This window comes from Columba livia, chromosome 2 (assembly GCF_036013475.1).
Source record: "Columba livia isolate bColLiv1 breed racing homer chromosome 2, bColLiv1.pat.W.v2, whole genome shotgun sequence".
NCBI classification, from domain to species: domain Eukaryota; kingdom Metazoa; phylum Chordata; class Aves; order Columbiformes; family Columbidae; genus Columba; species Columba livia.
The window spans coordinates 34281605-34295301 of NC_088603.1; the positions used below are offsets into that span (position 1 = coordinate 34281605).

The 13697-nt window shown below is 40.9% G+C and overlaps 1 protein-coding gene across 4 annotated transcripts in view; it reads right to left on the minus strand.

Annotated features, from left to right (window-relative positions):
- RAPGEF5 (Rap guanine nucleotide exchange factor 5) overlaps nt 1-13697 on the minus strand; it is a 162622-nt gene that overhangs the window by 93776 nt on the left and 55149 nt on the right. For all 4 annotated transcript variants that reach the window (XM_065051278.1, XM_065051280.1, XM_065051279.1 and 1 more), the window contains exon 8: nt 4769-4845. In XM_065051278.1, the coding sequence (XP_064907350.1) occupies nt 4769-4845 (77 nt within the window). The remainder of the gene's footprint in view (nt 1-4768; nt 4846-13697) is intronic.

Sequence of the window (13697 nt, forward strand, 5' to 3'; positions counted from 1 at the left end):
TGCCTTGGGAGGACCAGACATGTGGCATGGCTGTCATACTGCTATATGACTTCAAGGACAATCTGATAATAAACCTTCTCCCCACTTCCTGCACCCTTTTCTTTCTGCTCTTCGTCCTGGGTTTTCCTGAATCAGTATATACACCAAAACTCATCAAACATCTTATGAGTTTGGACCAGAAGCCAGGGATGCCCTGACCAATAACCCATAGGGCCATGCAGGCTCCAGTCCTTTGGCCTTGAGAAACTCCTGCCCATGACTGATGAAAGCAGGAGAGTGTCCACCCAAAATGTCCTGCAGCCTGTTGGTTTTTCCAAGGAAGGCAGAAATGTGGGTTAAGGTTTCTTCAGTTGAAGAGGGTTACAAATCCACTTTCTGAAAATATGCTTTAACGCTGATGGAAAAAAAAACAGGTTCCACAACCAAATCCAAAGAGTCATCCTTACTGAATTATTTGAAAGAAATTTTTACGTTCCTAAATTCCTCATGTCTGCATAAAAGCATCTCCTCACAAGCCTGCATTAGGCACTTGTGCTCTGGAGAAGAAAAGAATTTCAGATACAGCCTGTGCTTTGCACCCCCTATGCTTAGTCCCCAGCCCCATAACGAACCCAGCTTTCCCGTATGAAGAACCTATGCACCGGTTTGAAGGCCAGAAATCTGCCCAGAAAATACCAATTTGCAGCACCTAACCTGAAGGTCCTTATGTTTTCTATGAGATCAGGTCCTTATCTTCTAAATTGAGGACATGGATTTATAAACCAGTTCTAACATACTGTTATCACTTGCAGATCAGGAGTGAGACTGATTTTATCAAATGTAGAAGAATATACTGAACTATTTGTCTAGACTCATTTAATCAATAGAGAAAAAGAGGTACTTAAGATTTATTTATTTATTTATTTATTTACTCTACAGTAGACATTTTTAAATGGTCAGATGAGCTGTTTCCTAAAATTCTCCTTTTTCTCCAGTAATTTACACAGGGAATCCAGGCCATCATCACAGACTTGGCTGAGGTCTAATGTTTGCACTTCACAACACTCCAATAGCTTGGGGACATCAGCGAGAGCCAAACTCGCTTATTTCTTGGCTTTGGGATGCTTCTAGTAGAGAGTATAATACCTGTGTGCTGTAATCCCTGCAGGCTTGTAGGCTAAGGACAACTTAAAGTAGAATGGCCTGTTAGGGCTTTGGGACTACTGTGGAGGCACTTTTCACACCTCATGTTGTGCCCAGACAAGTCAGACCATGACTGACAAGTGGCATAGAGGGTTATGAGTCCCTGTACTTCGGATGTCAGATGGACATTGACAGAAATGCAGTGTTCACTCTGCTGAACAAACACTCATTGATCTCCAGTGTATAAAGCAAAGCCCAGTGGTTAAAATCACGTATGTTAAGATAAGGAAGGGGGTCTTCAGTTTTGGGGTAGGAGTTTGATTTGGTATATGTTCAAGTGGAAGAAAGATCTTGGAGAAAGACAAATTAACACAGGGGGCTTGCTCTCATTCACCCCTTGCCCTCCTGCCTGTGTTCAGGCAGGGCACATTATTGCCTTCTGCATGGATGAGCACCCTGGGGAAGAAGCAACTCTAGATACAAGCCCATTAGCCCTGCCACGAATATGGTCTGTATTCAAATTTCATTAAAGGATCATATTGTCCTGTTTCAAATAACCATCATGAAGAAATCACATTTTAACATGTCCCCTCCTCTCTAAATTATTATTTAATTTAAAGAATTGCAGAGAGCGTGACAAATATATTTATTGTATTGGTTTTCCAAAGGATAAAAGGTCAACTAAAAATTTTCTGCGAGAGCTAAGATACTATCAAGTTAATTGCATACGCTTGGCTCTGGGAGTAAAGAATGCACTTAAAGTACAAAAGGCTAAACATGCTTTTTCATTATTAAGAAGAAAAAAAATAATGCCTCATTTTTAATTCTGATTTCCTCAATTATGCTGACTTTCCACTACAAATCTCTCTGCTAAATACTTATAAGAAAGCAACTAGGTCAACTAATTAATTAATTGATGACTGCCTCTAAAAGCTGGTTGGGAAGATGTCGTTAAAATCTCCTATTACTGGTCATTTTCACTTGTCAATGTAAATTTAATTTTCAAGCAATACCTTTGAGGCTGTTTGTTAGACGAAAGGGTAAAGACAAGCTGCCCTACTTGCAAAGGGTGATTTTGATTTGTCATTTGTTCAGGTGCACACCCTCCAAAATTCCACATGCGCAGACGTTGGTGCTTAGTCCACTAATTCATGTACATGAACAGAGATCCAAGTACTAACTTACGTGAAGGTGAAAATCAAAAACTTGCATATATTAACTGGCTTTAATTTAATGAATGATAAAAGAACACAGGAGCTTTACAGTGAGGCTTTACTACCATTCATGGCACAAAATTACTATAATTAAAGGTATTTATGCAATATTTGAAATGAAATAAAAATATTTAATGTGAAGGAGAGTAAATTTGTCACTACTGAGGTTGGAAGAGCAAAGATGCTGACAACACATTTTCTGTTTCAGCACATCCATTGGAAAATATTCCCTCTGCAAAGGCCATAAAGGAATTTAGTAGAAGTGACACAGAGGTGATTTAAGACAGCCCTAGGCAGGCAGGATTGGATTTTTTTATTTACATTGTCTACACTGTTTACAACATGCTCACTTTTAGAAAACCCTGTACTGATTAATTTTTTCCACACTTCTGCCAGTTTTGTCAACTAACTCCAATATAAGTCCCGCAGAGCAGTGTTTGGAGCAGGCAGCACACCCTTCAACTCTGTTAGTTAACAGAAGAGGTTAGTGGTACTTTGGCTTTTTTCCACTGCACCTCTAGCTCCTCCTGTGTATGGTGAAAACAATGTAATTATTACGAACTTCACCTTGGACAACCTGAAAACTTAAAACCATATGGAAAGATCATTCGTTTTGCTCCAGTCACAGGCACAATCTCACTAAAATGGAAAAAAAAAAGAAAAAGTCATTCACACCCTTAAACCAAACTGTATTTGGTGTTTGCACTATGTTGTTTTTATGGCACTGACAAAGAAAATTGGAGCAACAGCTACTTTGATGATGCTCCTGCTCTCCTCCCAGCTGGGCAATTGAAAACTTCGTTAACTGCTCACTTAATAATTGTTTAATTTTAAATGTGTTTCACATTCTTTCAAATTTTAGAAACTGGTTTCCAGTCAAGTAAAAGCTGAGTGAATCAATATCACAATAATAAATTCCTCTTGGTTTTTACAATGTGCCCACATAATCTTATTACCTAGCTCCTTAGGAGCTTTGAGTACACATCGTAGCCTTTCTTTTCACATCTCTAACATATATGTGAGCAAACATTTTCAAAAAATAATAACACTACCATGATCAAGTAGAACTGAGCATACATGAAACCCAAAAAAGAAAACAGAAAGCCAGATTTTTTTTTGTGCAGTGAGGCCAGTATTTCCCTCTGGGTCTTTTCTATAGCTCTGTAAAGCACAGCTGAGCTCTAGAAAACTGATCCTCGGACCCCACATTGATGTGAATTAGGAATCAAAGTCAAGTAACAACGTTTTCACACACTGAGCTCCTACCACATCTTAATTTTTTTTTTGAGAGAGATTTGAAATTGTGTGCAATTCATAAAAGAGCTGTCCATTTCCAAACACCTTGCTTGAGCATGACCCTGAAGAGCGTGCCAGAAAGGCCCAGTGACACACAGGTGCAGGATGCGGGGTCCCCAACTCTTCTGCCTGCGCTCCCCTTGTGTCTGCCATGGCCCAGCCCTGCTACCAGGGCTGCCTGTAGCCCCTTCTGGGCTCACGGTGGTCGAGACAGACCCTGCCTTTAGAAAGACATAGGTACTGCTGACTTGGCTATACAGCTTGTACCCCTTCAGCTGAGCTTGCTTAAAGACATCAGTGCAAATCCTGTCTTTCTCACACACAGCTTTTTAAGCAGGCAAGGTGTTAGGAGATAAATCAGAGACGGTAACCGCAAGTTGCATGTGTAGGAAGGAGAAAAGGTGGCAAATGGTGAGAAACATCAGATTTTCAAAAGGAATTAAAAATAAATAAATAAATAAAACCACCAACAGTCAAGAGTGGGAGAAATCAATTTTAAATTCAAAGCAATAATCAGTACCAATTCAATGAGCAAGATAGTTACACTTGCACAGTTTGAATGCATGAACTGAATGATTGAACAAACTGGAGATTAATCAAAAAAGATTCACAGAATTAAAAAGGGTAAGCAATTCCACAATAAAACACTCTAAAAGGCAGTTAAGTTTCTTCTGAGCAGTATCTAGAAGTATGCTTTGATTGTAAATGAGAGTAGTTATGGGAGGAAAGAAAAAGGTTGTTGCTTACACTCGAGTGACTAATAAGTATCCTCATTTCATTGCATGTCTACTTACAGTGATTAAAATTCAATCAAAATGTCACATGCCCTCGCCTCCTAAAACACATCTCATTTTATTTTCACATCTGGTATATGCTATGTGTATTATCTAAAAAGGTGAGAGAGATAGGTGAAGAATGCTGTCCAATTGCAACATCATGGGATTAATTCCCAAAGTAATCATCAATCTTATTCTGAATAGTCGCACAAGACAAGAGGCAGCAGACTTTCTCCCTCCTAGGGGCTCCCTGCATTTGAACACAGAGGAAAATCCATTTCCCAGAGCTATTGAGAGCAGATCCTTCAACTTGTAGATCTGAAAAAAGTCCCCAGGACGCCATTAATCTTACACATTTACCTGAGCATCAGAGGTATCCTTGAGCTCTTCTAGCCCTCTTATTTCTTGACTGCTGTGTTCTTCATTTTGATGAATTGCTAAAATAAGAAAGAGGGAATGTATTGGAAGCAGGCAGGTTCAAATGAAAAGAAGTAGCAATGCAGCATGACCTGTTTTAGATCAAAGAGGATGACCATTCAAGAAACCTCGTTCCAAGTGTAGCTTTCTAGTTAACTTCCTGAGTAGTTTTGGGCAAATTTTACAAGGCATACCTTATTTGGTTTGGGAAAATCCTAAATAAGGTATATCTTATTTTTCCCAGGCAGCAAAAGGAAGTACTAAATCGTTATACTCCTGCTACTGTTAGTCCTGATAAAGTGAGGACATTTAAGGGAACTCTACTTTTTCATACATTATCACAAGACTTGGGAACTTATAAAAAACAGAAAAATGAGACATCCCTTTAGTTTCATTATATTGTAGAAGGTCAATCCAAACTAAACAAAATAAGCAGATTAATCCCTCGTCTCTGCCTCAGAAAATTCTTTGTAAGCAAAGTCATCCATGAAAGTCATCTCCAGAAATAAATCGTGGCAGAAGATGATCTATTGAAGGTTGTTCGCTCCTGGCATAATAAGAGAAACCAGTAACTTAGCTCAATTAACACTCCTTAACACCAGCAAGTTTTGACAGACTATAAAGAAAAATGGTTTGGATCAAACGTGTAAGCTCCAGAAGAGTGGAAACCAGAGTTATCAGTTCACCTGCCTAAAGAAACAAGGACCACTTTTGAACAGACAGATCAGACTTCCGTATTGCAGACAGCTATATCTATAGGTAGTTTTACGAGCTATAGCCCAAGATACCCTTCCAGTCAACATGCCCACCTGCTGCATTTCAGCAGGACACTAAGACCTAAGCCCTTCTGATATGTCACACGTGGCAGGTTAGGAGAGTCTGACCAGATGAAACACATGAGAAGTGACTTTACCTTACACCATACTCATTTACTTGCAATCATCATACTCAAAAATCATTAATCATGTGTACACATCAAATGATTTGCCAGTGTGGCCACAGCAGTTGTGACAACAAAAGTCTCCTTGAAGTGGTAGAGCTGTCAAATCTATTTCCTGAACAACACCAGGCTTGTGGCTCTGATGGATGGGCAGAAGGATCCAGCTTGCGTGCTTCCTCCTATCCACCTTCTCTCTCCTTCACCCCTGGGTACCTGGGCTGGTGGTCAGGCTGCACCTGAACAGTCACAGCCCACAGCACAATGTTTTCAGATGAGGATCACCAGTCCTGTTTTGCCTTAAAGCTACATCTGTGAGCTGAGACAGCCCAGGATTTGATTGATGAACAAACCAGCTGTTGAGGGAGCAGGAGGAGGGCTGGCAGGCAGCAGGACTACCTTCACCAGCCACCCTCACCCAAGCTCTGCTCAACCCTCAGCCCGAATCTTTAGACATACAACCAGGTTACCACAGCTGCACTAATACACGTAATGTGAGCCATGAGATCCAGCTTGGTTTGTCTGCATGGGTGCTCTGGGTCTGCTGCAGACTAAAAGCAGCCTAACCTCTAGGCAGCCTCCAGCAACTTAAAAGAAAAGTAACTTTAAACTGTTCTTGACCTCTAAAATAAAGCATATGGATTTCTTTTCTTTTCACTGCAGAATTTCTCCTGATATTGCTATGCCATATAGTGTATAATTCTTCTTTCTCCCCCACATTTATGCTATCAAATGAAAAAAAAAAGTCATAAAAATGTTATTATAAAAGGGAGAAAAAAGTAATTTTGTCAATACAGCTTAATCTATTCAGGGATCTTTTTTAATCCATTATCAAAGGGAAACAGAGGTCTGGTGTAAATCTTCACTAGTGGGTTTGCTGACATCGCTTTACCAGCCAACCTCTGAAATTCAAGGTGAACGCTGAAAACACAGAGTCAGTCTATAGCTATAACAGAAAGCATGTACAAGGGGGTTTAAATTCCAGCAGCATGTAAAGCTAGGCAAAATCAAAATGTGTTTGGGACATTGTGGCATATCCCCACCCTAGGCGGGGTAATAACCCCAAAGAAGCAGCAACCAGAGTGAGCACCTCAATGGCCCCATGTGGCCCCTGCTTTTCTTGTTTGGATCTGTGTTCTCCAAGACAACCGGGCTGGGGATTCTGTGCAATCCCTTCCATGTAACCCACCTCCCAGCCTTCCTCCCCATGAGCTGTCGCATCCTGTCTCACACTCCCACACATGCGTGACCCTGTTCCACCATGGCCACTGCAGGGACACAAAGCATTCAGGACATCCATTTGCCGAATGCTAGTCAGAATAACCAGCATGAGCCAGGAACACTGCAATGCCAGAAGGGATTAACGAATGCTAAAAAATGGTTGCTTGAGCAACTGCGAATTGCTGAAGTCTGTGCTGTGTTAGCAGAAACACAACATTTTCCCAACTCTCCTTTCTATTTTCTGATTTCACCTAAAATCAATTTGCTGTAGCCACTGATGGGCAAAACATCCCCTCAGATGCTGGCTATTAATCATGGCATTTAAAGAGTGGCACCTTGCTAGTAACAAGACAACAGGTCCAGGTTTAAGTGGTTTACATTGATCCAGCCAGCTTTTCCAACAAGCCTGAGCAGATGGGAGCTCCACAAACAGCTGTGCCCAGGGGAAAAGGTTAGTGGCTGCCAGCCGGCTCCTTGTCACTCTGTTACTAGCGTCCCCTTTCATGCCTAGTCTCAGGGCAAGCACCCCAAGACCTTCTTCAATCAAAACAAACAGGCAGACCTTTAAGGAGCAGCACACTGTTGCTAACCTGGCTGTGCTGGCAGATTAGCGAGGGGATGATAACTGGCCAGGGAGTTGGTGACAGAATCTTGGAATCATTTTGGTTAGAAAAGACCTTAAAGATCAACAAGTCCAACCATTAGCCTAGCATTGTCAAGTCATTGTCAAGTCTAAGACATGTCCCTGAGAACCTCATCCACATGTCTTTTAAACACCTCCAGGGATGGTGACTCCACCACTTCCCTGGGCAGCAAACATCCATGGCTGAGGGGAGCAACATCTCTTACCTAGCAGACAGAGCAAGAGAAAGACTGTATGTGTTCACAACCCCAATGGATGCAAATATCCTTGGGTGTTGAACAATTTCAGCATGAGCAATTTTAAAGAAGATGAGAACAACACATCAGTTTAGATGTACCCTAAACGAAGAGTTTAAAAAAAAGAAGGAAAAAAAGCTGAAAAAGTTCATAATCCAAACCCAGCTCTCCTTGGCTTCAGTGTTGTTTAGACTGTGTAAGGAATGTAGAAAAGAACCAGTAAATATTTTCTTAAAGGAAAAAAAAATAGTCCCAGACCTCACACTGACGTTCTTGCAGCTCTTGGGAGAGCAGGAGCAGTCAGCCTCTTTTTCGTGACATTTCCATCATGAACTTGATTTCTGTGTCCTCTCTGCCTCTTATCCAAACCCATAAGAAGCAGCCACAATTGGACCATTTAACTACACCCAGGGAGCAATCCTCAAGGAATCACACAATCTCATACACTTTTCTCCATCGCAAGAACAAAGTCCATTGAAGACTGAAGTGACCACATGGACAAATAACCCTTAATTATATTTTCTTGCTTTCTGTATGAAAAGGTGACTAAATATTTGTCAATAAAATACAGAAAAAAAACTTGAATTTCTTAAAATATTCCAATGGATTCAGAAATTCACGTTCATAGGTGTCATCACACACACAGAAGAAACTAATTGCTGTATTTCTATACACAGTGTGCCTCCTAAACCCGTAAAAACTCATAGACACCCCTTGAATTGGCCCAGGTGCTGCCCTCATGGGCTCCTGTGCACACAACACAAGTCCCGTCATAAAATATAAGAATTCACAGACAGTTTTCCCACTTACTGTCAGTTGGCCTTTTATTTTTTTTTTTTTTATATAAAAGGCTTGACATCGCAAATTCAACTGTAGAAAAAGGGAGCAGAAGGTTAGGGTGCAATGGGAAAGTATTTCCCAGGCAAATGTTGATTCTGGGACAGTTCCCTAAAATTGTAATATGTACATGGACAAAGGTTGTGAACTTTGGGAACTAGGCCAAGCCCTTCCTTCTCTGCCAGCATAAACTCAGCTTTTCTCCTTGATAAAAATACCCCAGCACATCTCACAAAGCAGCAACACTGGGGAAAGGCAAAGGTGGTCTACCTTGATCTAAATATATCTATTTAATATTATGTTTGGATACAGGCTTGAGACCTGTAACAGGAAAAATATGTCAACAATGCCAGAGTGACCAATTCTCTACCCACAGCATTTCTCCTCCTTTGGAAGAGAGATCACCATGAATGAAAGAAAATGATGTTAAAGGGGCATTAGCTTGCTAATGTGCAATTCAAATGTGTCCATTTGCAAATTAGCTTAGGGAATTCAGGATGTTGATTTTTTTATGGTCACTCAAGGATCACAAGGGCCATCATCTGGTCTGAGTTCCTTGCGTCCCCATAGACCAAAGCTGAGATTTTGCAAGCAGATTCTTCTATAAACTAATGTTGGGACAGAGAATTATTGTGGAGGAGAGCCTTGTCCTTTAGTAATCCCATTTCAGCTCATTAAATCAGCAGAAAAAATAACAAGGAAAAAAAGAAACAAAAATAAATAATTTTGTACTAGCTACCTCAGCAGAATCAGCCATCACATGGGGGTGTGAAGGGAAAGGGAACATAACCATTGCTTACGCCAGAATGGAGCACATTCTTTGTGTCACCATTACTGACCAACAGTGCTCCCCTGCTCTTACTGCTACGAAGTTTAATGTATATATAAGACATTGGAAGGGACCTGTCTTCCTCAGCAGCACAGAGCACAACAGGCATGTTAAAGGGCTCACCTTAGCTAGACAGACTGTCACGCCATGAGGGTCACAACAGGCACCTGCAGCCCTATGGACATTTTCCTGCCTGTGGAAAATCCTGTCAAGGACACTGGGGTTACCTACAGAGCAGTGCCTCCACGCTTGAAGGTTAATTAATTGTGTTTGATGAATGAGGTTTTTAAAAGTCATATAATACAATGCATGTTATTTCATTTTTAATACGGTGTCTTACTCAGAATAGCAGAATCTTTTACCCAGCTGAAAGTGGAAAGGACAGTTAAAAAAAAATTCACACATAAACCAAATCCTGGAACCTACAGCCTTGCAATCTTCCCAGAGGCTTTGCTGTATTGTGCTTTCTTCCTTTTCTATAAATGAAGTTTCTTCTCTCTAGCCCTTCTGGCTGCAAAGATAACCTTCACAACACAAACCAAGGCACTATCGTCATTCTGCTACTGCAGCCAGACAGACGGGAACAATAACAGCAGGAGAGGTGTGAACTTCCTCCCTTTGGCTTAATAGGGTGTTAACTTTGAAAGCTAATTATTTAAATGATTAAGAGAGGCCTGCCATCACAGTTAACCATGTTGCTGCTGAGCAGTATGACATGAGGGACATCTGTCCATCCATAAGCAACTTGACAGGCAGTCTGTGTGGATGGCACCCACATGTCCATTCCAGGACAGAAAACCAGCTTAGCTCCCATCACTGCTGGCTGTCCCACAGCCCTGTACTTACTATTCCCTTTCTGCATTACTGTAAAGCGTTTGGGATTTGTTCATCCAATAGGATTACTTTTAGCCTGGCTCAGTTTGATCATCTGGTTGAGCACAGAGCCCCCAAGCAGCAGGTAGGGCACGGGTCAGGGCTCCCTGAAAGCTGGCATTGCCACCAGACCCCTTCTGCCACAAAACTCCAGCTTCAGCCCTTGAGCTTGCCGTGAAGATCAGCTGTGGGACCAGGATCTCCTGCCTTTTGGAGGCACAGAGCCCATAAACACCACCCTTGGTGCACATGCAGTTTAAGACTGCACTGCCTTAGGCTGCTCCCAAGACAGAACTTGCTTAGAACATGTCAAACCCTCTGACAGAGCGTTGGGAGCAGCCTGAGTGTGCAGAATCCTGGGATGAGGAGTTCACTGTTCCAGCAATTGTTCGGTAGAATCATAGAATAGTTTGAGTTGGAAAGGACCTTCAAAGGTCATCTGGTCCAACCCTCCTGAAATAAGCAGGGACATCTTCAACTAGATCAAGTTGTTCAGAGCGTTGTCCAGCCTGGTCTTGAATGTCTCCAGGGATGGGGCATCTACCACCTCTCTGAGCTACCTGGTCCAGTGTTTCACCATCCTTGTAAAAAATTTCTTCTTCATGTCTAGCCTGAATCTCCCCTCCTTTATTTTAAAACCATTATCCCTTTTCCTATTGCAACAGACCCTGCTAAAAGTCTGTTCCCATCTTTCTTACAGGCCTCTTTTAAGTACTCCAAGGCCAGAGGCAGCTCTGGTCTATGTACAAAGCTCAGTCACCCCTTAGGCTATGTCCCTCATGTTTCAGTGATGCTCTTTCATTTCAAATGAGGATGTTCATTTATTATTTAGTGTTGTTCTTTAACCTGCTAACATCCTAGAACATCAAACCACTCTGCCCTTTGTAAGATTTCAATCCTTTCAGTACTATGTGATAAAAATTTATATATGCTTCTCCTTTTTCTAGCTGGCAAGTTAAAGGCAACTATGTGCCCTCTACAGATGGGAGGCACACACCACCTTGAAGGTGGTAAATATCCTACTTCTGACCAGAAGAACTTTGTTTCTTTGACAAGCCAACAGATTTTCATGGTCTCATCCCTGCTGGATGGTTATAGCCTGTTTTTCTGTCCCTGTCAAACCATCACTGTCGAAAAGACCTCAGGAATCTGCAAGAATATTCCCTGGGGGAAGGCTCCAGTGCTCTGAATTGCCAACAGCCTGCACCAGTTGATTTATCATCAGCTTCTGGGAAGCTCACAACTTCTAGCATTCTTCTTATATCCCACATTTTTTGAGAGACATGTTTCTCTTCTGTTTTGTTCCCAAAGAAACTTGGTAGTGTGAAGCTTTTCAGAAACAAGCAGCAAACAAGGACTTTTTTTTCTTTTTCTTTTTTTTTTTTTTTTTTTTTTTTTTTACAATCACATCATTCTAAGCTAATTTCATGATTTTTGAAAACTTTACTGTTCTTTTGAACATCAGAGCTTACGGTATCCCTTGTTATTCTTTGTGGAGGGTATAGAGCGAGATCTAGAGAGGCTGGTTACTATGGCAGCTCTGAGCTGTTTGACAGTGTTATAATGTTTGCTGATGCTTATTAATTTATCAGTGTGGAAAAAAACTGAATAGCTCATACTGATACCACTGGGGAAACTAAAAGCCAGATCCTCTAGCTTACGTAAGGCACTAGTGCTGAGCAGTGGAAAGCAAGATGAGCAGCAAGTACATGCTTTACAAACCTCAGATTTGGGGACCATTTTAAGCCAGACCAGGTCCTTCTGCATACTCCTGTACTTTTAAAGTCCTATTTCTGAATTAAAGGGGGAAAACCAACAAGCACAGAATACCTCTGAAATCCCCAACAGCTGCCTATAAAAGACAGCGATAATCCCAGGAATAAAACCCTCCAACTGAGAATTGGTTCCTTATTTACCATGAAACTGTAATCTTTTCCCAGAAATTACTGAAAAGAGAAAGCTTTTTAAGCTCATCCTTAACATGTTTCCTTTTATTAGCAATACAAAAATTGCCTTTGAGCTTTCTCATTCCTTTCCACTATTTCTGCGTATATATATGCAAATTATTGTACAGATTTCCCTTCACTGAGTACACTACATATCTCTGAAACAGTTGGCAGGCCCCTGGGGGGTGTTGCCCAGACAGCTGTGCAATCAGCTGAGTAAATCAGCTAATTAAAGAAACAAAGAAAATGCAAAAATTATTAAAGAGAGACTCCCGCTTACAGCATTGTTCAGCAGCTTTGTAACTAATACAGCACAGCAAGCATGGGATGGAATAAAAATGGAATGGACTATTGCACAAGTGACAATAATGTCATTTTATCTCAAACACTAATCTGGGATTCATGATATTTATGCTTCGTAGTTTAAATCAATTTAACATAAATTACTCCCACATTTTATTTCATTTTAAATTGACAAAAGCATGAAATGTAATGCTGGTTTCATAACTGATTTCTGTATGTAAAAAATGGTCATTAACTTCTTTTTGACCTTAGGTGTAGAATTAATATTGAATTTGAACAGAGGGTACTCATTATGCTTGTCTAGTTTCCACCCAGAAAAATAAGTTCCCAAGGGTCTTGGTGCTACAAACCATTTCTCAGATCTCAAATAGGAAACAGGACTCCCTAAAACGATGCAAAAACATTTCCTCTCATTGCAAATTTTATCAAAAGGAACAGATTACAGCAAGGGTAGGAATCTGCCATTTAAACAGAGCAAAGCCAGTGTGGTAAGAAAGGAGGCTGACAGATGTAGATTTGGTCTTGCTGATCCACACACCATTAAGACACCGTTCCCTTCCACTGCTTCTGAATGGCCACAGGAAGGACAAATTTCTGTTTAAACGAGACTCAGGCCTGCCTGTGTTATATAGCCATTGTAAATTAAGGAATGAGCATACCAAGAAAAGCCACTGGTATTTCCCAACTCAGTCAGATTACAGCCAGGAGCCTTTGCTGTTGTTCTTTTCACGTTATTGTACAACTGGTTTTGTTAGGAAGTTCTGTTTATTTTATTTGTCAGAAATGAAGCCTTTCATCTGGGTTTGAAGGCCTGTATTTCATGCAAGGTCATGGTGCATTAGAAGAACATAACTTGTAAAACACCTCTGGCTAAACAGGGGAGGCATTTTTTTAATAGATAATCAACTACTGTTGATTCACGTGGCCAGAGGAAGTTTGGTTTTCAGCAGCTGGTACTTTGTGATACATACAAAGGAAAAGGCACATTTTTACACACACTGTGAACATATTAACTCATATTATTTTTTTATCCAGGAGAAAAGAAGA